Source organism: Meleagris gallopavo, chromosome 2, assembly GCF_905368555.1.
Source record: "Meleagris gallopavo chromosome 2, MGAL_WU_HG_1.1, whole genome shotgun sequence".
NCBI lineage: Eukaryota > Metazoa > Chordata > Aves > Galliformes > Phasianidae > Meleagris > Meleagris gallopavo.
In genome coordinates, this window is record NC_139405.1 from 25,552,434 (window position 1) to 25,578,326 (window position 25,893).

A 25,893-nucleotide genomic window follows, 5' to 3' on the forward strand; every position below is an offset into this window, starting at 1 on the left:
AGCAGCACTCATAGCTTTTTGAAACTACTCTTTCCCATAATTGAATACATATTTTTTAAAACAGTCCTTCCAAAACTAATAGCAACAAAAACTTGTATTGAAACTCACTGGTTGGTGAAATAATAGCCAACTTGCAGCCATGTTTGTATCCAGGATCTACTCCCATCAAAGTACGACCTCTCACAGGGTTGGTCAGAAGCAACTGCCGGAGATTTCTTCCAAACATCATCACAGATTCCTTTTCTGCATCAGATGTCAACTTTGATCTTAGAAGGATGAAAGCAGAAATCATTTTTACTTCCACTTTCCTTTATGCACTTTCAATAGTTCCGAAGTCATAAATTTTTCCACTTCTGCTTTCACGCTCTCTAATTAAACATTACACTTTCAGTCATATTATTTACACTTTCTTTTTTATAGGGTCAGTTAGAACCAGAATGAGAGGACTGTATAGAAATAATTCTAACAGAAATACCTATAAAAAGTGTATATACACAAACTAAAATTCAAACCTCAACTTAATTTTGACATGGAAGATAGCTTCCTAAAGAGCTGATATCTACGTGCAGAGATTTGAGAAAGGCATGGATTGAACTTAGAGTAACTTCCCACTTCTTGAGAAAAATCATGACCCAGCAAAAATAGGACAATTATTTAGTCTGGGAGATACTAGAAAGAACCTGGAAGGACTAACACATTACAATTCTTGAGCCACATAGCTTCATCTACGAATTAAGTTCTTTGACAGGTATTGTAGAACCATGCAGATCTGACGTTTCTGTGAGGTTATCCTGCTTCCTCAAAACCAAAATAGGAAGTTGACAGGATTAATTCTCCACGTTCTCCGACAGAAAGAAGACTTGGTGCATCAACAGTTTGATTTTGATGACTTCAAGAATACATACTGCACAGCACTACATGAGACAAATCACAGCCTTGTTGAATGAGAATACAGAAGATGCATGATACTTGTCAAAAGTGGACACTGAGAGAATGACTATTAAGAACAAGCATTTTTGACAGTACATGGCATCTTAAATATAAAAAGCCAAACTGAAAAAGCAACAGGGACACAAATATTCATTATGTAGTAGATTGTTTCTATTTTGCAGGCAGCCATTACCATTTTCATCTGCATTACAGTGACAGTAACTACAAGAATTAGACAAGCAAAAGCCTTCACAAAACTTTAAAGGTTACCAAAGCTCTTAAATCAGCTTTCCTTTCCACCCATCACTGAAAAAAGCAAGCTCTTTTTTTTTTTTTTTTTCTCCAAGAAAAGTGTATTTTCTACAGGGAAAACACCTGCATTGCAGTAAACCAAATCCTGTAAAAACAAGTGACTGAAATTGTTCAGGTCAACCAATGCCAGACAGCTAAGTCTCAAGTAGGTTTCAAAGAGAAAGAGTTCAAATAACTCACAAAGGCCATTTGACATGACTCAATATGAAGCTGTTCTGAGTACCCTTCAGATGCAGAAAACATTGAGTCTGATTTAAGCATCCCCAGGATCCAGCAAACATCCAGCTCAGCACTGTACCACTCCACAGTGGCAGAGATGGATCTGGAAACTCTGCATTGGCTGTCACTTGCGGAGTAGAGGTCCTCTTTTAGAAGGCCAGTTTGTGGTAATGCTCTCTCTCTCCAACTCTCATTCATTCACACATATGAACCGAGCACACAGCTCAAGTTCAGAAAAACATGCAGTAAATTCTGCAACCATGGGAGCACTTCACAACATATGTTTTTTCACATGGCCAGCCCATTGCGACCATTTTAGAAGTCATAGCAACCATGGAAAAGAAAATGAAAAAATAAACGAACTAATTGACCGCAGCACACAAGAACTGGCTTTGGGACACATGGACAAGTGGTACACCGGTACACTAAACTTCAGTTTCACGGTTTCCTGTTAAAGTTAATCAGCTGTTCTCTTTCTCACATCACTGTGAGAGCGTTTGCTAAGGAACTGTGCAATAGCAAAATGGCTCCTCAAGAGAGGCAAAAAACCTCTCTCTATATATCAACTATGCCAAATTAACATAGATATTACTCAAAGTATGGTTAAAGTTATACAATGCTCCCAAATTTTATTCTAGCCTCCAACTATTTTCATCTCAGTATTTCCTGAGCTTGGCATTGCTCGTTTCTTTTAGTAGCCCACAACAAATCTCTTGTCCAGCTACTCTACCAACTCACACACATCTTGTGTTCTCAAAGTGCTTCAGCAGCAAGGTCTGCAGGTCTATCACAAACTGCAAAGAGCTGCCTTTTTTGTTGGAGGTTTGGTCTGTTAAATTTTTACGGTTGACCTAGATACCAGAAGAGCGAAAGTTATCCTTGAAAATTCAGTGCCATTCTTCGCACTCTACCTCAGTAAGTCTGCTCTTTACTAAGCTGTGGAGTCATCACCTACTTGATACTTCACATAGGGAAAAAAATTTCACCTTTCTATCTTCAATACCTTCCATTCACTGGGAGATTTCCAGACTTAATAAAAATACAAAGAAAAAGCTATTCATTATTTTTTCTGAGATGAGGGGATTGGAATTTCAAATATTGGCAAACTATTACCAGTTATTCTGTTCCGACTTTACCCCGCAACTAAATAATCTTATCTTCTGAATGCTTAGCAACTACATGGAAATACCTTTCACAGTGCCAAAGACTGTCAGGGCAGCTCAGAGATCATCATTTTATATATAAAAAGAGAATTACTCGAACGTCACTTTACTGTCGTTCGGTTGCCATTTCATTTCCTGCCATTCAGTCTTGTAGCATCCTTCTGTAATGCAATACAGTCCATACCATTCTTAAAGTGTTAAATAGCCCAAACCACAGAACCAGTCTTTTCCAGGGATATTGGTGGAGGTGCCAGTTGAATTCTTGCCCATAAAATTACCAGAAATACGTGACGTATTTTGTGAAAGGCCAGCAACAAAAAAGCAAATACCTAAGCCTCACAACTGCATCGATCTTCTACATATATGCACAACTGAGGTTCAGACTGCACACGTGTGCAGAAAAAGTTAAAATTCGTCTGTAAACAACAGAAGATTTGAAGCTCTTGAACTAAAGACTTTATACAGAGACAGGCTGAATTCCATCTCTCCATCTATCCCAGAGATACGGGCTCCCTACAGCCCACAAGGCTGAGTCCTCCCACACTGCAAATTCACGTCAGTGTATCTGTGAAGGGAGCCTTGTGCCGGAATTAAAGTTGCCCCTAAACACATGCTATTAGTTATGTGCACCTTATGGAAATGGTATTTAAAATTGGCATGGATAAATGGATATACCAAAGCTTTTATAGTAACAGGAAATGTTACTGAAAGTGCCAGGTGCGTAGGGGGAACATAATGTATGTCCTTTCTATTACATAATATCCTGTATTTTTTAATTTCAAATATAGATGTTCCTTTTCCCTCTAACTGTCTCTCACTCAACACTTGTGTCAAAGACATGATCTACTGTCGCAAGTATTGGCCCTTCATTTTAAAGTTGGAATAGTCATTTGATCCTTGAACAAATATTAAGCTACCTCAAACAATGTAATATCTTTCTGTTTTTCACTGTACTATTAGTTTCTTCCAAATGGCAAGATGCCCAGCCTCATGTTTTTCCAATTTGTGACAATTCTCATTAATGTGGCTGAGATATAACGCAGAAGAGGATAGCAGCCCTCCTCTTCAAGCAATCAAAGAGCAATTCTGTAAAAAAATATTTTTTAAAAGCTGCAGTTGCTAATTTCCTAAAAAGTATTGACAGCCAGAATTTCAAGTTCCTCCTTTGAACTCTAAAAGGTACTCAGAGTGTATATCACTAAGTTACACTATAATAAAAGCAAATAACCTAATTGTGACCTATTTGCTTCTATATGCAAAGTTCTATGAGTGTGTCTTTAAACTGAGATTTAGAAGTCCCCACTTCCATACACAGTCTAAGAGGTTACAGCCCTTCCCTGGAAAAATGTCTGCAAACTAGCTTCAGGTGTGAAACAAGATATACAGAGAAATGTTTGTGTCCATGAAGACAGAGGAGAGAAAGCACTCGCTTCAAAAAAGCATGGAAAATTAGGAAAGGATTATCCATTAAGAAATGTCCATGCCACATCACTTGCATCAAATCCTTATGGAATCCTTCCATGAAGGACTGCAACAAAATAGAATGTATTTCAAAGTGCCAAAAGCAACACTGGACATTATTATACCAGATATAAGAAATTATGGTATCTGACAGAGTGGAAGAAAGGAAATTAAACAATAAATAAGGTAACTCCTGCTGGCAAGTTTTATCCTTCTGATCACTAGATGCACTAGAAATTTCAATACATTCTTGGAAACTTTCTGTTCCAATGTTTAATGACAATAAAAAGAAAAGAGAAAGAACAGCATGGGGTGGATTGCAGATATTAATGCTGAAAGTAGGTATTGAGTATTTTAGCAGCCCTTTGCAAGAGTCCTAAAAATCAGCTCCTGGTGTGGGGGAAGGGAATAAAAGAAGGATAAGGGTTAAGTGGTTATGGACCAGGAATGCTACTGGCAGGTTCCATGCATTCTCCTCCGTGGGAGCAGCTTCAGCTTTCTCTAGTCAGACACTGCCAATCATGCCAAACTATCACAATGAGTAAAATATAAACAGGCAACCACTCAGGAACAAACAGAAAGATTTGTATTCTTTAAATTTATGCCTTATACACCTCATCTAGAAAGTAGTAGGGAAATAAGATGTTTTTGTTGCAAGGTTTTCTGTTCATTTAAATATAAAATAATCTGCTGCAGCAGTAGCCCTCAATGTTATACACAATACCCCCTCATTATTGTTAAGCTCTGAATAAAAAGTTAAATGTGTTAAGCCATGAGAATCCTGCGACAGGAATCATGAAGCAAAAATGAGAAAAGAACCATTATGTCACAGTTTGACTATTTATTTTATGATATCAGACTTAACTTTCAGGTGAGTTTGGTTTGTTTTAATAGAGTTTGATTGCAGACAAGGCTAGGAATGACAAATACTTTCACACCCATTTGACAGAAGCCAATACTTGCACACACTGGCCATGAGATGTTCCTCAGCTTGGCCAAACAATAGATAGTGCCTTCCCTCAAACAGCTACAGATACTAAGGTCACAAAAATGAGTCAGCTCAGCACTTCAAAAAACTGTGAAATTCACACACACATAAAAAAACCACTACACAAAGCACAGGCTCACCATGGAGTGATTCAACAAAAGATGTGAAGCAATTTCAGTTGCAAAAAAAAAAAACAACAACAACAAAAAAAAAACAAACACAGCATATTGCAGTGAAGAAACCCAAAAGCCATGACAAACATCTGCTGTTCAAAACATTAGCTGACAGTCCTGTTCCAGAGGGAAGAATATAGAACATTCATCCAACAACGATCCTGAGAAGCAAATGCCAGGAAAACTGCCCTAATTTGAACCAAAACAAAAGAGCGTAGCCAGGCTGGGATGGAAGAACTACATATCAGAATGTGATTGAGGATTTCAGGTACTTATTATGCTGAATAACCAACACCAGTTTCAACATTTATGAACTCAGAAATAAGGTATCTTTAATAAACTCCACTTGAACTGCTTCAAAACAGACTTTAAAACTTAAAGATATCAGGAAGCCTCTCCCAAATCAAACACACTGCCAGGGCAGTTTCTCTTGCATTCAAAAAAATAAGTATCACACCATCAGTACTGTTAGCCAATCTGACAATATAATTGTCAGGTGATTTCAGGGAAAGAGAAGGCCTATTCTTACTCAGGAAGGAACAGAGTTCATTTCATCTCACATGCTATGATTAATTCAGAAGGGTGGAAAAAAAAAACAAAACAGTTGTAATATGGATGGGTAAGATGTAGCAGGAATGTGCTTTTGGCCAGCTACATCCTCAGAGGAAGAACAGACCTTGTTACTCTTCCCATCTCAGCCTTTAATCATGAAACACATGGAGGCGTGACCTTTCTCTTTCTCATGGGAATAGTCTGATAAGTGGTCTGACAGTCAAATCTCTAGCCATAAGGAAAACTTCAAATACAAATCAAGCCCAACACAACATCTCATTCGAAGACAACAATTCTAGAAAGTAAACTTTCTGACATATTCAATTATTTCAATTATGCGGTAAACTCTTACACTTTGCCATGAAAATACCTTACCTAGAGTTACTTAGACTCTAAGTTTTAAGTTTCTTTTCAGTTTAGAACAACAAAATAGGTCTTACAAGCAACGCTGTCTAATGACATCATTACTATGGTACCACCAGAAATAACACTGACTTCTCCAGAGACAATTACAATTTAAAATGAATAAATAAATAGCGCTAACTAGTACATCTACCACAAACTGCAGATGGCAATCATGAGGGATGCTTTCAGCCACAGCAACTACTTTGCTCGTTTCTTTTAAACAAGTCAAAGAAATGGTGTTAGAACAATGTAACTGACACTGCTTTAATATGAAGAGGTCCTGCACAAATTCAGTAATGTAAAACTTAGATGCTAATATGAGAATAATTATATAATTCTACCATGGTCATGTAACTCCATACTATACTTCATTAAATAAAGATGGAAACATGCAAAACATTTAAAATGTCTTAACAGAAATGATTTCTTTATCCTAGCCTAAACCAAGAAGGGTCACGTATTTAATCAACAGAACCAAGACTACATAGCTCTGAAAATACAGAGCAAAAACTTTCCAATATTTTCAAATGTGTAAAAGATATTCTAACTGTTAAGAATTCAGTAGTATGAAAATACGCATTCATTCTGGGATTACCTGAATTCTCTACAAAGGAGAGGATATATGAGGCGTTTGTATGCATCCTCTACTGAGTTTCGTAGTATCCTCATTAACTCTGGTTTTAAAAATTGTTTTGGTCTCCATCTGCATAAGAATAGAAAAATAGAAATAAAAAATGCTTTAACCACATACATGAAAACTCAAATACAAAGGGGATTTTCAAGAGTCTATTAAATTGAGTGGTTAAATGCAGTGTTCTATAAACTGCAAAATTACTACAATAATTAGGCAATGAAGTCATAGTTTTAAATGCAACTAGAATCAAATCTAGCTCTTTTCTACTGTCAGACAACGTAGGAGGTCTGCCTTTCTTATTTATGTTAGAATGCAATAATATTTTACATTTTAAAGAAAATAATTTAAAAAATTATCCTTCACTTTGAGAAGCCAAACTGTCTCAATTGAATAAGAAACTTTGACCAATATTATAATTAACACTCTTATTTATTGAACCTTCATACAATAAAAAAATGCTGAAACATCTCTTTTGAACATCAGAGCTCTTGATACAAGGCAACTGTGTCCATATAGAAATTCAAGCGCTAAAATAATATCAATTAATAAAATCCAATTCTAATACCATTTTGAATGCTTTGAGTACTCTATTCAAGTCCAATAAAATCTATCCATTTGGCAGCAGTCCCACTTTGAAAAACAAACAAATAAAAGCCCCCCCCAAACAATTAGGAAATGAATTCTCAATAAGAAATATCCAACAGAACAAAGATCATTTCCCACCATTTTCTAAGTCAAACTCTTCAGAGTACACAGTTTTCTAGAGAGAACTTGCACAGTGTTCATAGCAACAATGACCATTTCTTCAAATTTTGACCTGAAGTACACCTCAGCTTCAAAGCTAACATTCAGAGTTTCCTTCCCCTGGTATATTTTTCACATGTCTGGGTCTCTAACTGCAAAAGGATTAGAAGTATATTTTTAAATGTCTGGATGCATTTTATAAAGAAAAACAGGACTGAAGTTAACTTTTGACTCTGTTTAGTTTACCTGCACTCACTCAGAAATACTAAGACTCCTAAACTGACTGCTCCTACCCAGGCAGTTTTTCAGTTCTTTGATGGAATTCCACAATTTTCCAAGACAGCTTTTCTCTTTTAAGTCTATGTAACAGCTGAGAAATGTGTGATGAAGTCAACGCTGTATCAACACACAGCCACGGGAGCAGAATTAGGCTTGTCATTTAGTTTTACAGCTTTCAGAGTTTTTGAATGTTTAGCCATGACCTCATCACTTTGCTAATAGTTTTTGCAAAAACTTCTTTGCTACTACCAACTCTTTCCATACATATGTAAAATTATCAAAGGCTTTAAATTCCCTTATTGTCATCCATTTCAATAAACATAAAATTTGTGCAGGTGGTAAGCATGACTACACTCCCCTCCAGAAGGTACCCTCAGAGCAAATAAGCACCAATTTTGAAACTGGTAGTTCTTTAGCTCTTCTCTTCTATTGCTAGCTAGCTTGTATTTTATCTGTAAATAGGTTATCACAGCAGATGTTTTTATTACTTATATATACAACAAAAAATGATAGGCAACATTCTATTAAAATCCTCAATTGCTACAAATTAAAAAACAGCCTAGCAGTAATCTCAGTTCATAGCAAATACTGTATTTCAATCATTCCAGTACTGCATAAAGGAAGAAGAAAATCCATTGTTATAACAGTACAAGCATGTGCATAAAATACTTAAGCTTTCCTATAATTGCAGATTTTCCTCGATTATTTAATGAAGAACTGACAGAAGCCCTTTAAATGAAGCCATGTAAATGATAACTTACTCCGCTCATCACCTCTGTGTGCACATGTGCTTTCAACGAGGATCACCATTAATGTAAATGGCTCAGACTATTGATACACCACAAAGAGTGAAACTATACATTAACAGAATTAATGGAGAGCATTTTAAAGACTACTAACGTTAATTAACAACTATTCTAGGAAGAGCACAGTCAGGCTTTTAGACCTGAAGCACAGAAAGCAGAGCTTTGTTTTCCTCCAAGGCATCATATGAAACTTGTACCAAATCAGTGATCTCATGTAATGCCTGTAACATGGACTTTACACAGCATCTGAGAATTCTGTCTAGAAATGAACAAAAACATTGTCAGATCCTGAACTTCATTTCCAAGGAGTCAATCCATACCTTTATGCTCAAAGCCAGATAAAGCAGCTTCTCATTGCTCATTTACCCACCTTCATTTCACATGTGAATCTTCAGGATCAGTACTTCTAGTATTAATTGACATACACTGTCAACTAACAGAGACGCTGTTTTCTGGGAGAAGTTCATTCCACAAGGTCTGGTATAGGGGTACTCCTGAATTTTCAATGCAATTTCAAATTTCAAGAAAATTTAGATGGCACTACAGGCATAAATTAAATGTCCTAAATTTGTGAAGAAAATATAGTTTTTATAGAAAATGTCTGCACAGAACTGAATGCAGTGATGAGGACTCCTAGTCTTTCAAACCCACTTTTTATTCTGGTGGTATTCAATACTAAAAAAGCCTCAGAAGAACAAGAAAAAGTCAGTGTATTTACTACTAATTCAATAAACAATACATGATACAGTCTGGTGACTAGAACATTGGTCAAACTTGGTAGCAAGGTGGTATTTATGGTTCTACACCTGACTATGTCTGCAAACTTCTGAAAATGAGTAAGTACTGTGGTAAAGCTTTGAACTCTTTATCCCAAACAAACGTCTTGACCTTCTGCTCTAACCAATAAACGAACACACTGAAAGTAATGCAAATCTTGGACCGTCACTTTCATGCTTGTAAAGCAGAAGGCCCATTAAGTAGGAAATATCTGTCTATTTTGTAACAGTTGTCAATCTAATGAAGAAGTTGAGAATCTGTCACAGATGTCAACACATCAATATCTAAAATCATTCCTTCTAAAGCTCTCTAGTGCCGGAGAAACTGCCCTTAAATAGTAAAAAGTATGAGCATGCATAGCTGCATGAATGCTAAGTACTAATAAGTAGTTCCATTTCCAAGGTCAATATTCTTTTTATCTCAGAATGACTCACAAAAGTGTAATCAACCAAAAATATCCCAATTTACATCCCACTTTAATTTGTGTAGCAGTGACAAGCTGTTCCATTATCTGTAGCTCACAGATGCAGTAAAAGCAAGACTGACGGTCATCTTCTGCCTACAGAATATACAGTGTGAGGAATAGGGAAATTCCATTAAATATATTAAATCTAAAATGATACTTAGGTGTGTTTATTAATCCTGATACTTTAACAAAAAATAACTTCCTGTTAGTACTAGATCATATTATGTTATCTGGCAAAGTGGAACTAAGTCTTTCAGAGGTTCCCATGTTGGAAGAACTATTTATTTATTTTTTTTATTATTTTTTTTAACCACATCCCTTTCTTGGACTTACTGTAGAACAAAAATACTTGCTTTTAGAGATTAAAAAGCCTTCATACCTTCACCCCCCCATCTTGTTTCCTCTGTTTGGCAATTTAATTTTAAGAGGCAAACTTAAAGGTTTCTATAACATCCTCACAACAATCCTCCATATCTCAGTTAAGAATGATAAACCTGTATTTCATACATGCAAGGAAGATGCAAAGTTTGGTCAACACTATTCTTCAGTGGAAAGCATCAAGGCAAAGTGCAGTTTCCAAGAAAATGAGTATCAGAGACATTGCCCAAAACAATACATATTCAACCAAAACTTCATTAAAAAATTACGCAACACTAAATGTGTTTCACTACAAACATAAAGTACTTGCCAGAGCAAATAAGCAAGAAAAAGACAATCTCGCAGAATTTAGAGCCTGGTTTTCTGAAATAAGCAGAGATCAGAACGCAAGAATCGAGTCACAAAGTATGTGACAATTATGGATTGAAGACAGCCACTTTTAGGTTGTCAGTTAAATCCAATAGATTTTTTTTTTAAACCAAATCAATGAACTCACATACACAGAATTCAGTTGCATTCTTTACTAATTTAAAATTTGAGGCAGTCTTTACTCATTATAATCACACATATGAAGTTATTTTTCAGAAGTTACAAGTATGTTCTAGGGTGGATTCTTCAAATACCTTTCAGTAAAGAGTACTGGATGTGATGCATATTGCAAATTAAAAATACATTCACATTTCATCATGTCTTTGTTTCTTAAAAATTCAATTGCTTGAAGAATGGTGCCAGTATTCCCCAAATAATGCCAAAGGCACAATTTTTTTATTTATTTATTTTTTTTTTTGGTGTAGTGCCACAGCAGTGGGAAATTAGAATAAGAATTATCCATATGTTAGCTTCATCTAATAAGCAGTTGTTTAAATCAGTCTCTTAATGTAAGAAGACATGTGAGGTACATTTCAGCACGTAGGTGTCTACAGTAAAAAAAAATAAAATAAAATTCTGTAAGAATATGTATCCATGCAGACCTTTCATTGACGCACCACCAACAGAATTCATTCTTCACCCCGTCAGGAATGTTGACCTTCACTGTCAGGATCTTCAGATTTTCCCCTCGGTTAATGGCCAGAATCTGAGTGCAAACATAAATGGCAGAGACAGATGACACACAAAATATCCAAAAGATAAACTTATCAACATTTGTGTACGCACTTGCTTGACATTCTGTAGCAAATCATGATGGTGGTACAGTAAATCAGTTCACCAAGTACTATTGTACAGATAACATCCACAATTTAAACACAGATTAAATCATGCTGTGGCATAACAAAGCATGCCTTTTTCCCTGAGTCTGCAATTGCAAGATCCAGTTTTATCTTAAACACTTAAAAGTACAAGACAGCATGAACTGAATTGGTCGGATAAATTAATAAGACAAATTAAAACTCAAAATTGAGTTGAAAAAGTGTTTACAATCAGAACAAAAAGAAAAAAAGTTAGTTCTATGATTCAGGCTTCATTCTACTTCCCAAGAGCATCACAAATTTAAAATTAATTATGAATCAGAACTTGAAACACAAAAATGATCAGCCTCATTTGAAAGAGGATTAATTTCAGTTATTCACGCTTTGCTTATGAGCAACTGAAAATATTATAGGTATGTTATTTATATTAAGGCTCCAGCCTTACAGCATATGCACGTATTTCTGTCTGTCTTGTGTAACACAACTGCATCTTCGTGGTGTGAACGTAAATCTCACTGCAGAAGTGGTAACTGTATAGAGATTTTTATTTCAAATGGGAGTAACCATTTAAAACCAAGATGACAACCAAGCGGTGGATCCCAGCGGGTATCCCCTAGTCTACCCTCGCTCTGAAGATGAGGAGTAGCCACCTAAAGCAGACCACCTAGTATTTTGCAGGGAAATTCACTGCCCATTTCAGAAACTAAGTAACAATTAGAAGCAGCTACAAACAAAATACATTTTTAGAGTTTATTTACCCTTCTAAAGTACTTTAAGAAGTGCAAAAATAAAAATAAGAAATCTGCTACAAGTTGACATTCCTGTATTACTACACATGTTGCTGTATGTAGCAGGCCCTAAGCACTGTCACAACAGAGCACTCCGTGTCAATCATGAACTTTAATTCAATCACTAGCTAACTCAGACATGTCACATATGTTAAATACAATGGTTTTAAATGACTCCAGGACATAGTACCAATTTATATTCCTCAGCCTTACTGCTCCTGTGACATACCAGGCCTGACATATCATTGAACAACAAAGCTAATAATAAAGATTGCATGTGAAATATTATAGCATCTGGTACCTTGACTGCCAAAGCAAATGTTTTCACGTAGAGATTAGAAAGACACATTTTAACAAATCAAATGCTTTCATGTTTATTCTGATTTTATTTTAAAAAAAGCGAGAAAGCTAAATGTCAAGCTAAAACGAAATCAAAATGATGCTCAGGACAAAGAATGCATCTGATAGAATTATAATGTCATCATACACCGTGCTGTGAGCAGGGTCAAGATTTGCATCGCATGCTGTCTATAGGCACTGTCTGCAGAATGTGCCACTCACCTGAACTTAAAACAACTGCACAGCGCTAACACTTTCTTACATTTTTAATCTCATAACAAAAAAGCTAATCTGACTCTCCTCTTTGAAGTCATGTGTTCAGAGAAGGACTATCATCTAGGAAATGCTCAATTCAGAAAGCAATTAGTCAATTTCTCCTCTTAAGATAACAAGGGTATTTATTATTATTATTTAGTTAACATTCAAAAGAAATATTCTAGACAAAAGTAACCTTTCAGTTCTGGAAAACAGACTGCTTTTAATCCACGCTGGAACAAATCCAGAGGACGAGTTAATGATGAAAAAATACACACTTCAAAGCATGAACAAAAAGTGGATCTAATTGCAAAATGCATCAAATCTAATTTTGTTTATCAGAAAAATGCAAAACCCTTTCTATCTCACAGCTCTCCTCTATGTCCCAGATCTACTTACTAAGTTTTGTATATTTTGCCAAGGACATTAATTTCCAATTCCTTTTTAAGTATGAGATTGAAAAATAGAGTACTTGCCTCAAACATTATACTTCATGAATAAATTCTTTTCCTCCCACAAATTCAGACTTTTCCAAATAGAGGAAAGCAACTTCAAGGCATGCACAACAGCTGAAAAAATCAAATACACTCCTGAAGAACTTTTTCCTTAGTCGTGACAGCATTTGCACATCCTCAAAGAGCCCATTTGGGTTCTCTGCTGCCAGTGGAAGGAACCATGGCTAAACTTCCTGAGAGCAAAACCTTCCAGCTGTAATTACCCACAGCCATCCAGCTGTGTCAAAACCTGGAGTTGGACTCATTATATAAACAAGTTTTCTTCTTTCAGGTTCAGTATTTTAACTTTTTCAGTCGGAATCTTGGCTCCATCTCTCCCAATTATTTCACAGTATGTCTCAACACATAGAATCATGGACTCATGCCTTTCAATAAACAAAGAAAACACTAAACTACCACACATGCAATTACAGATGCACACAGCTGCACAACCACAGAACCCAAGTACAGTTTACTGCACACCATTCTACCTTTTAATATAGTTTTAAAGGCATTCTCATGGCTTCAAATGCTTTGTCATAAAGACAGTCTATCCTCTTACGGGTGACATTAGTCTACTGCCTTTAACCACAGGAACTCTAGAAATATTCAACATACAATCCTGTAGGATTAGGATTTTATTTTATTTATTTATTTTAAGTTTCAAGCTTCTCTACATTTTCTTCCTTTCTTTTTTTTGGTCCTGAACCAAACTAGAGCACTTCTTCAGATGATTAAACCTACACATTTCCCAAAGTATATTCAAAAACCACCATTTTACACAACTTTCTGAATGCAGAAAAGACTTCAGTGAAGGAGATGCTAAAGACACAGGCATTAACAAAGGAAGGTTCAAAACAAATTAAAAAGAAAAAATGATCATTTGTATTAGAAAGGTAATAAGGCTGGGTAATAAAGCAACTGAAAGTTATGAGAAAGATATCAAGAACTGCAATACTACGGTATAGGCTAAAGGAAGAAATAGCAGATTAGAAGAAAATACCACCCCTGTTTTTCTGTTTTTCTTTTCTTATTTTATCATCAAAACACAGAAATTAAGGAAATGAACAGGAAAACAAATAAGGAAGCAAAAAATCAACAAGAAGTAGAATAAAATATTTTTAGAAAACAAGCAACTTAAAACACAAAGTGCACACATTTTTCTTTTTCTTGTCCAGCATAAACAAGCCCTGAGATACCCAGGGCCTCAGTGAACAGCAAACAACTGACTTAAAGATTTATGCCGGAGAAGTAATCAATACACTAGGGTAGGCAATAACAGTAATATACAGGAAATTAAAGACTGCAAGTAGGACTGCAGAATCATCCAGGAGCAGCAGCAGCAAGAACAGTGATTATTTCTTTACTGGAGAGTAGAAACTGCCACGGAGGCATTAAGGTTACTGAGAGACAAAAGGAGAAATAAACCAAAACAGACTGAATTAATCTTAACATCAAAACCACAAAATCAGTACACATCCTGGATGATAAACAATGCAGCCATAGGGTCAGAGTGCCAATCAGGTTTGAGAAATCTGGTTTTGAGTCCTGTCTCCATCTGAGCAACAGTTTTCCTCACTGGTGGAAGAAAAGAAAAGGATGCCTTGTCTAAGAAGTAATTCATATCAGAAAACACTCGTATACCCAATACACCCTGCATATAAAGATTGAACATTTAAAGCTCTCAGTGCAGGAAAAACTATACAGTCTTTGGCTGCTGAAGTATCCATTCAATAGAAGAACAACCGAACAAGATGCAATTTTTTTCTCACCTAAGAGCATACATATTGGGATGTCCAGAGAAGCGTATAAAGTTAGCTCATACATGTTGTGAAATGTTTTTCACAATAAATTCATTTCAGTGCATGCAAGAAAATCCTTTATTAATTCAAATATCTCACTGTTTTAAAATGGCAAGGAGAGGGAAAAAAAAAAAAAGAGTAAACAATAGATATTCTGCAGTTCAATAAGGGAGGCAAAGGATATTTCTGCTTAGAAGCAGCCAGCACTGTTCTTTGCTTGTTTTAAAGCTACACAACCATGACCAAACCAGAATACAAATCACAAAGTGATTAATGATGAATTAGAGCAAAGGCCTTGACAACTGTATTGAGTACATCCCGCTACAACCTTTGAAGTGCAGTAACTGGGGCTGCCTTACAAAACATCAGTTTATCTTCAGCCAGTAAGCTTACTTCGTAGCCCATTACTTTTCTTAGCCGTAGAGATCGGGGCTTGGGGCATAGGATAACTCAAGGATGTATCAGAGGAAGACATGCTGATGACATGCAGAATACACTCGTTTCCAGGGGCAGTGCACGGTTCCACTGAGCCTGCTTGGATTGTTTAACTTCTACATTAAGCTGCCACTGACAAGAGCTCCTTTTGTAGATCACCTCTGTTTTCAGTTTTCTGGATCCTCCCTTGACACTTTTCACCAGCTTAACCTGACAGGCTTAGTACCAAATGTTTGCTTCAAATACTTATGCTTTAACCAAGCACCTTCCAATACTATGTAACATCCTATTTTCACCCTGTACAGATGATAAATCATCACTCCGCCTTTATACCTCTTCTGATAACATTTGCCACACATTCATCACTGGTGGGAGGGAGGTTGAGCATGGCACACATGCTGAAAATAAATCACACCAGTATAGAAATTCCAATAAATGTCCATTCAATAAGAATTAGTTAGACAACAGACATACTGAAGACATGGACCTCTGTTCTGTTTCTTAATGAAAAGATTAACATCTCAGACCTATGTTTGAAGAATTTGAAACTCTACTGCCTTTGGTAACTGGAAAGGAAAAAAAAAAATAAAAAAAAAATCAAGAATCATTTAAATCAGTTTCAAGCAACAAAACCCGAAAGCAAAGTCACCCGTGCTACAGCTACAATTGTAAGAAGAAAATGATTTGTAGGAGTACCTGATGGTGTTGAATGTTCTTTATATTACAAGAAAACTCATGGTATATTTGAAATTTATCAATATCTTTTTCATTGCTATTTTTGGATGACACTTTTGCCAATGCGGACTGGATACAAACGTATCTTTGTTGGCATCTGAATGAAAGAAACAAATGTTATTAAGTTACTTTAGCATGAAACTTGCAAAAACTCGTTAGTGCTTGTTGTATTAAATAAAAACCAAAGTTTGCACTATTATAAACTACGTCAACTCTGTAATCACTTGCAGACTTTAATGCTGACGCTGACATGACATAGACTGACTTGGAACACACTAAGAGAAGAAATTCAAAGAGACATCAGAAAAAGCTGAACACTGCATGCTCATGAAAGGAATGGACAATCAAAAGCCACCATCTGTACTTCAGTTTGGTCAACTTATCCTAGAGTTTTGGGAAGTTGCAAAAAAATGTTACAGTAGTAATTTACAATATAAAAATGCAAGATGCTGTTTGAATCTCGGAACTCATTTCTTGTTTTAAGCACCAAACACACTCAGAACTTTCCATTGCTTTATTTTTATGAGTAACAGAGATCCCAAAGATAACCTCCTAAATGCTGCTTATGATTATTATACATGTAGTAAACAGTTTAGATCAAAAAGATTTATCTGCGAAGAACTGTGTATTCAATAATACCAATTCTACCGGTCAAAAGAATAAGATAGCCTAGTAATGACAGGATATCCTTTATAAAACAGCCCCTTCATTGAAATTATATCACAAGCTCTAGCCTTGAAGTTGGCCACTCCAGTAATTTTTCAGTCCTTGGGAATCACAGTATCTCATTATGTTCAGAAGAGATTTCTCTTCCACTGAGAATGAAATGGGTGGAAATGCTAAAGAATGTCCCAGCACAAGTGGAGAAACAGATATAATGTAACCTTACAACAACACTGTTTTCACATTATTAGAAAAACTGAACCTGCATGCTAGGAGACCAAATTTTACCATGCAACCTAGAAAGTTTATAAAGTAAAATTTAAACTTACAATCTCCTGATAAAATCCAGTGTATCTTTATCCTTAGCAAAGATATCTGCTAGAATATGCTGAACTCCAGCCTCCACTTCCTGAATATTTGCAAGCCCTTAGAAGGGGGAAAAAAAAAGTCAGCAATTATTAAAAATCTAATAAAAATACACAAACATAGAAGTACTAGAAAAATACATACAAGCTGAAAAAAATTCATGCAAGTTATCAATCAGATTTACAGAGGTTTTGATGAAGAACACTTGTTCACTGATATATATATATTTTTTTAAACAGAGCTTCTTTTCCAAGGCATCTGAGACTGCTATATTTTTAATGAATATAAACTGACTAATGCAGTCTCACAAACTGAAATGACATTAAAAGTAATAATTTTACGTTTGATTCTAACAGTTTTTTACATTTAGGATACAGATTAAATATTTTGATTAGTAAAATTGAATACTGAACTATAATTTGTGAGATTGTAATGAGACAGTCATAGTAGAAGGTTAAACATTTTGCTCTTGATATGTAAATGGCCCCAAGTCCTAGCAGGTAATTCTGTCTTTTCCCCGTGTAATAGTTTTATACTTCCTTCAGTTCAAAACAGGAGCTTGTACAGTGACAGTTCTCAGGTCCAGGTACACTCACTTTCTCCCACAAAACACTGTTCAAAGAGTGAAGTTACAAAATGTCTCTACAAATTATTACAGGGACCCAACAGCAGAATCATTTAAGCACACAGAACCATCCCCCACTTCTAATGACCAAAATAACACATTATTCCACCTCACACTGCAATTGTTCTTCACCAGGACAAAATAAATAAAAGAATAAAAATAAAATCTTGTACTTTAAAGATCAATCTACATAATCCTATTCCTAACTGTGGTCAGTAACAAATGCGTCAGAAAAAAAAAAAGCACGAATCCTACTTTGGCAGGGGCTGGATTAACCATCTCCCACAAAGCATGGTCTGTGCTTTGTAACTGCTTTGTGGTAGCCTAGAAGTATCTCGAAAGAGATACTTTGGAATCATTTAAAAAAATGTGCATAGCTGATAACTAATACTTTTTACTGAATCCTTAACCAGTAGGAAGCTGAAGGCACCCTTTTCACTGTTGGGTTACAGCAGATGGAGAAAACTCAATATTTGTCTTCTCTAGACCACTTTTTTTTTTTTTAAGCAGAATTTTAAAAGATTTGATGAAAACCTTTCTGCACAACAAAGCACTCATCCCTTTAACAAAGATTCCCTCTGATCTCAAGATGGATATAGGCTGTCAAATTAGTTTTCACGTTGATAAAAGTGATCCCATTTTTGTGTCTATATACATACATACAGTTTCTGATACACTGCTCAAATTAAAACGATTATATAAACCCAACTACACTATTTTTAACACAAAAATGAAAATAAGTACGCTGACAAAAAAAAAAACTGAAATGCTGCAACAAACAGCACTCTCATCTAAAGGACTTCTAAACAATTTATTTGAACTTTCAAAGTGAAGATTTTATTTTGGCTCTTGAGAAGTCCAGAATAGCCAAATATGTGGTTGCAATACACCACTTTATGAAATAATGACGTTTTATTTAAAAACTAAACAGTAACTAAATAATCAGAATAGTTGGTAACTGATTTTTCAATGCAAAGTTGGGAACATTTTATAAATAAACAGCTGAAGTCATAAGAGTCAGAATCAGCCTCACAAGTTCACCACTTTTATGTTCAAATTCAAAAAGCAAGTCTCAGAGGAGGGAAAAGAAAAACAATTTCACTTTAACACCACACAGAGGATTATAACAATTTCCATGTTTTATTGTCAGAGATTGCCCCCTACAGATTCACCTATAACTGCACTCACAAGGAAACAATTCTGCAGTCTATGTATGCAGCAGATTGTTAGAGCTCCTGCTCAAACTTCAGAGATTAAAAATCTTCTGTAACCCCTACTGCCATGTCATACAACAGCAACATTTCTCCTGCTCATTCCAAGTCACCTAGATCAGCTGTTATTAAAATTTACTTTGATAAATTAAATTTAATAAACAGTATCAGCATAAGTCTCTTCATTACACAACCAGAGTTAAAACTTCAGTTGACATTCAAGTACAAGCAGAACCACAGAGATGTTACTTCATACCTGAGACCTTTTTCTCTCTTAATAGTAAATACAGACTTGGACTATACTCTAACACCTCCCAGACTTTTGACTCTTGCATTACAAGAGAAAATACTATTTATAATGTAAAAAGACAGGAAAGGGTGGGGAGCTATGGCAGTAAATGTAAGTTCTATTGTATCTTGCTAAAAGGTGCAAAACAATCTTTTACAGTGAGGTATTGGAACAGGCTGCTCAGAGATGTGTTTGATGCCCCGTCCCTCAAGACTTCAAGGTGAGGCTGGATCCAGCCTTGGGCAAACTTGATCCAGCTGTGCATGTCCCTGCTCACTGCAGGAGAGTTGGACTAGATGGCCTTTACATGTTCCTTCCAACATTAAGGATTCTATGATTCTAAGATCTCTGAAATTTAAAGTAGTTGTATAATTACTAATAACGTACATATAATTAACATAATTCTCATCATAAAAACTACCAAAAGTTTAGGATATTGCTGCTCATAGAAGCAAAGTGCTTACCTTTGGTATTGGGTCTAATATAAGAGAAGAGATTGAGTTCCATAGGACTCTGCAGAAGAGAAAGAGCTGCAGGTTCTAATCCCAGCTGCTTGGCCCTCTGGGCTTTGGTGCCTTTACTCCCCGTTTTATAAGGTGTAGTCTTAAAACAAAGCAAAAACAGCACAGTTACTAAAAGGCAAAGAAATATTTAAATCACACTATCGGCATTTCTTGATGTGCTGTTTAGTAGTAAGAATACATTTAAACTAAGGATGATTTAAAAAAAGACTAGCATACTGACCACATGGTCCAATTCTTCCAAAGTTCTGCAATTTAATAATGATGTAAACAGGCATCCTGATAGTTTCCCTTCTTTCTTCAACTTCTGTATCATTGTATGTGTCTTCTTAGCAACAGTACTAAAATACAAGAAATTTATATTATCAGCCACACTTCATGGTGGATTAAAGTGCCTTTTAATTATGATTTTATCTAGCACACTGCTAAAGCACTCAGAAAACACTCAAGATTGAATCTCACACTAATCTTCAAAACTTGACAACTCAAAAAAAAAAAAAGAGTTCCTATTATATTTTCTCTTTAAGTAATTCAAAATTGTATCAAAATACGTTACGGTGGCTTTAAGAAAATTAATCAAATAACAGTCGTATTCATTAATGTTATAAACTTTTTTTTTTTCCCCCAAAATTAGTGGCTTTAAAGCCAAAAAAGGAAAATTCAAAGATAAATCCATGTCAATGAGCACTAATAGCTGTAGTCTGTATCAAGATAGTTCTGCAGCATGAAGTGCAAGGTGCCACATTCTAAGCTTTTAGACATTTCATAAGGTACCTGTGACATTATATTATTGCAGACAGTAAAGGTATTTTGTTATGATTTAAATAATTCGTTCAGACCATCTCAGGCCACATTCTCTCTTTGGAAAAAAATATTTTCCTAGAGGATATCCGCAGAATATGAGTATATCCGAATGCAATGGTCCAGGATGGTTTAACTCACTCTGGTGAGTGATATACTGGTATATTACAACCTCAAGTAGTACCCATGACTAGAAGCTTTCTTGTTCCAGGCAGGGAGTTGAGGGATTCTTAGCAGTTTTCAAGGGGTACAGTTTACATCTAGTTGGACTACATATTTCCAGGATCTGTAAGCTACTAAAATTCCAGACAGATTAATATCTTGTTTTTTCTTTGACAATATTTGACAATAAGTGATGTTAGATTTCTTGTTACTTAGAGTGAAAAAAACAGACAAGGCACCAAGCATAGTTACCTCAGCTTTAAAATTTCTTCTTTACTAATTTCTTCATAATTGCAGCACACACAAAATGTCAAAAGAAGGGGATACAGAAGCAGCAGCAGGCTGCTTCCTACTCACCTCCTTCTCCAGATACCTCCTTCCATTAGCTTACTTACCGTAGCTCTTCTAATGTTTGCTGCACTTCTCGCAAGGCATCAGCCTCCAGATTATTGATGAGCTCTTTTCGATACCGAACAATAAAAGGAATTGTATTTTCTTCTTTAAAGAGGCGAATTAAGTTTGCACATACCCATGGCTCAACATTTGTTCTATCTGACAAAACCTGCCACAAGCAAAAAAAAATAAAAAAAAAATGAATTAAAAAACATTTCAGAAAGGCAGTAAGTTACTTTAAAGAGCCTCTTAATCAAGTTCTAAGCCAAATCCAGAATAATATGTTGACCAGCAGCATCTACTGTCATCTCTAAAATGGGTTACCAGGTTCCCCATGCATCCAACCACCACAACCAGTACTTCAAAACCAGACATGTAGCAATCAGTGGTTCCAAAGCCTTGTACTACAAAAAAAAGGGAAGAAAAAAGTAAAAAGGAGTCTCTCTTGGAAACAGAATTTAAAATTAAAAAAAAAAAAAAATCATTAAGAAACAAACCATCCAACTCAAAAATTCAGAAACAGTTCCTTTCAAGCCAAACTCACGGTTAAACAAAGTAAAAGAAATCCAAAGATGACCCTAATTCCATTTTGCCGATAGTTAGAAACTAGCACAATATTACTACAGGTTTCAAGATGAATCAAATTTTCTACCTTTCTATGCAGGTAGTACTGAGTATGATGAATAGGATATACCCAATCTATTCCCATGCAGCTCATATTAAAACGTTCCATAGCAATAGCCAGTCTCCAAGAATGAGAGCTGTCTTTATTTGAATGGCTCCAAAGTTAGCATCCTACAAAAGCAAAGATGATATCTCCCTTGATGTCACTGTTGTTCCAAGAGAAGCAGCTGAGGGAACTGTGATTTTTCAGTCTGGAGAAGAGGAGGCTCAGGGGAGACCTTACTGCTCTCTACAACTGCCTGAAAGGTGGTTGTAACAGGTGGGGGTTGGACTCTTCTCCCAGATAACCACCGATAGGATGAGAGGTAATGGCCTTAAGTTACACCAGGGGAGGTTGAGGTTGGATATTAGGAAAAAATTCTGCTCAGAAAGTGAGTTGAGACATTGGAACAGGCTGCCCAATGAAGTGGTCAAGTCACAGTCCCTAGAGGTGTTCAAGAAATATGTACATGTGGCACTTAGGGATATGGTTTAACAGGCATGGTGGTGAGGGGTTGACAGTTCAACTTGATGATCTTAGAGGTCTTTTCCAGCCTTAATAAGTCTATGAATTCTATTAATTCCTCCTTCGTGGTAATGCAAACTGATATACACAATCCGGTGAGCCTTTACAATAACGCTGCACACTAACTAATCTTAAAATTCTGAAAACCCAACTCTTTCAGCCTGCATTCCTGTAGGAGGTTCAGTTGACCACGTCTACCCAAAAAGAAACAAAAAAAACCCAACACAACAAACCACATGTGCTGATAAGGAAAAAACATGCAGAAACCTATTACAAGCAAGCTTTGTATTAAGGACTGCATAAGCCATAGATGTTAGAAAAATGTTAAAGCTTGAACTTCTAAGTTATCTACCAATATTTATACATGTATTATGCCAATCTAATCAGAGGTTAAGTGAGTACTTCACAGCACAATGACTCCAACATTCCAACTGATGCCAAGAGGATTCAAACTGTATGCTAGATTGCAAAATCAAATTATATAGGAAATTGTAACACTGACACTTCAAAACAGGAAAAGATCTCATACCTGTACAATATCCCAGTTCATTTCAAACTCTTCTTTCACTTTATTGCCTCCTAGACTTTTTACTGGCTTTCCTTCAGGAGATGTAGCCGATTTCATCTTTTTTAAAGGTGGTTCATCAAATGCAAAATCCTCCTCAGATTTCTCATGTTTCACTTGATTTTCTACTACAGGAGCACTTGTTGAAGGTTTTTCATCGCTCTCTAAAGTCTTTACATTCATTCCTTGGAATGGACTGACTTCAGATTTTTTGGGCAGTACAGGCATTTGCTTTAAAGTGTTCAATTTACTGCGTACGTTTTCTTCCTTAGGCTTTTGAAGTTGTATCTTATTATCTTCTGCAGGAGCAATAGGCATCGATACATCCTACCAAGAAGATGAGAAACTGTATTAAGCACTGCCTGATGTAAATGAGCTCAACAACATTCCAATTAAAAGCACAGAAAATGTGAAACCAGATATTTTCTCCAGTGATGTCTGTCTAGCAGGGAAATGCCAAGATAGACATCAAGTGACATGAAATATTCCTTGTGTGGAAGAAATGAAAAGAAAAACATACCAAACAGAGCCATGATTTGCAAGATCAAATTTAACTATCTGGACAAGATTTATTCAGGGCTCTCCTTCAGAAGATATTGACCTACAGTGCTTACCTGCACTAATCTGAACAAGACTGGGAATAGCGTGGCAAGGAAGCACACTTCCAACAGAATATAGGGTGCAGTACAGGGACTGGAACTACGGTTTGGTCTGCTAAGATACTTTTTAGCCTTAAACAAGCCACACATTCATTCCTGAGAGATTTTTAGGGTCTGAGAACGTGTTTCTCAATATGCAGCATATATCAAAACATTCACTAATGTTAATATAAACTAAAAGGACTAGCTTCTGTCATGACCTAATCTAACTCTTTATATTAAACTTTGACAATAGAAACAAATTTCTGATAGCAGTGTATCTTATATTTATCATAACTTCTATTTTTACTGAGCTGAACAACCATGCAAAGAAACTTAAGTACAGGCCTTCTTTTTGTTGTGGCCCTGAGCTGGAAAAAACATAGAAGATACCAAAGATAGAAGACAGTAACCAGAGACAGTGACATTAGAATGTTTAGGTTTTGATATAGAAAGAATAGGGGTTTTTATTTATTTCTGTTGTAAAAAGAGAACTTCATAGAGACCAAGTCAATAACCAGCAGCCAAAATTTTAAAGGACAGGCCTTTAGATTTGGAATACAAATATGCAAGAAAGCCATGTTTGTCATACAGTGTTCAAAGTAGAAGTGGAATCAGATGATCCAGTCATTCAGTCAGGCAACCAAATGAACCAGAGTTGGAAAAATTCTGATTATGTTATTTGCCCTCCACAGACATTAAATTTTTCTTGCTTGCAGATAGACACTCACCATTTCCTTTTTTATTGCTATCTTCTTGACTTTTTTCCCAGCCACTCCTGACCGTGGAGCAGCAACTTTTTTAGGTTTTACTTCATTTTTCTTTGGCAACCGAGGTCTCTTGGCAGCTTTGCTTTTTGGCTCCCATTCCTCTTCTTCCTCCTCTGATTCAGAGCTCCTGGAAAAATAAACAAGTAAATAATACTGTTAGTTAGATGAATAGAAAGTACATAAGAAAGCCCATCTGGGTGCTTTCTGATATTAAAGAAAGTGAACAGGAAAAGAGAACAGAAAGGAGGCAGACTCAAAGAACACAGGTCTTCGATTCTGTTGCAGAGTTAGTGGCTGGAATAATTCATCAGGTTTTCCTGAAGCTGGTCACTAGCATGCGTACACATTTGATTCTGTTTGGACAACTGGTCCAAACAGTTTCAATTCAGTTTCACCCTATCATCACTGTAAACACAAAACAGAAAAAGTAATTTGTGTTTTACAACTGAACAGAAGCTTTATGAATTAATTTTATCCAACCCCCCAGAAACTGAGTGTTATTCTTATTCTACCACTCAAGCTTAGTACAAACCTTTGAAGAAAACTATTGTAAACATATATGCAAAAAAATAAATACCAAAGAAAATATTTATAATGCATAAACAACACACACACACAAAACCAAAAAACCAACAAACCCACAATCTAAGAAAGCAGTAATCTTACGAATTAAGAAATGAGGGTAGTTCATCAGCTTCTGATGTAGGAGCTTTGGCTTCAGATTTCACCCTCCTTGGTAGAGATGTCATCTGAAACAGAGCAGAGAAGAGAGAAATCAAACATTTGGTTGAAGTTAGCCTCTTATTCAGCCCTTTAATTCCCTGCCAAGTGCGTCCTTACAACATCTTCACCAATCAAAAATGTATTCCAGAGTAAGTTCACATTTCATAGTATCCAAGAATTCAGGCCACAGCAGCAGACATCCAACAATGATTTCAACTAAGCCAATAAACAAACCAGCACTAAATTATTTTTCTCAATTGGAAATAATTATTCCAGCTGCATGCAAAGATACCCTAGCAAAATGAATACTGGTTCTCAGACGTATAACTGTGTGTTATGTACTATGCCAGTCCTGCCTCCATCAGTCTTCTAAGAAACAATAAAAATAAGACCTAATAATGTAAGCTAGCATATGGTTTTGATGTGAACAGTATTACAAGAACATTTTCCATTTAGATCTTGAATTTCATCTTTAAAGACTAGCTGTTACTTGTGTGTATATTAAAAACAAAAGTTCCTTGTATTCTTCGTAAAGCAGTTCCAGAATTAAGTTATTTAAGTGGCACTTGTCAGCACCATAGCAGAAGAACTATTGGAGGCCTATATCAATTAGCACAAGCTATTAGCTTGCTTGCAACATACAAGTACGTAGTAA

At 35.9% G+C, this 25,893-nt stretch overlaps 1 protein-coding gene across 3 annotated transcripts in view; it reads right to left on the minus strand.

Annotated features, from left to right (window-relative positions):
• Positions 1-25,893, minus strand: part of SRBD1 (S1 RNA binding domain 1) — a 124,256-nt gene that overhangs the window by 92,492 nt on the left and 5,871 nt on the right. For 2 of the 3 annotated variants that reach the window (XM_085219367.1, XM_010706778.4), the window contains exons 4-14: positions 25,182-25,264; positions 24,477-24,642; positions 23,072-23,434; positions 21,356-21,522; positions 20,221-20,338; positions 19,941-20,079; positions 17,315-17,411; positions 16,284-16,419; positions 11,259-11,362; positions 6,799-6,906; positions 109-266 (exon numbers count right to left, since the gene is read on the minus strand). In XM_085219367.1, the coding sequence (XP_085075493.1) occupies positions 109-266; positions 6,799-6,906; positions 11,259-11,362; positions 16,284-16,419; positions 17,315-17,411; positions 19,941-20,079; positions 20,221-20,338; positions 21,356-21,522; positions 23,072-23,434; positions 24,477-24,642; positions 25,182-25,264 (1,639 nt within the window). The remainder of the gene's footprint in view (positions 1-108; positions 267-6,798; positions 6,907-11,258; positions 11,363-16,283; positions 16,420-17,314; positions 17,412-19,940; positions 20,080-20,220; positions 20,339-21,355; positions 21,523-23,071; positions 23,435-24,476; positions 24,643-25,181; positions 25,265-25,893) is intronic. The other variant, XM_085219368.1, reaches the window with a different exon arrangement.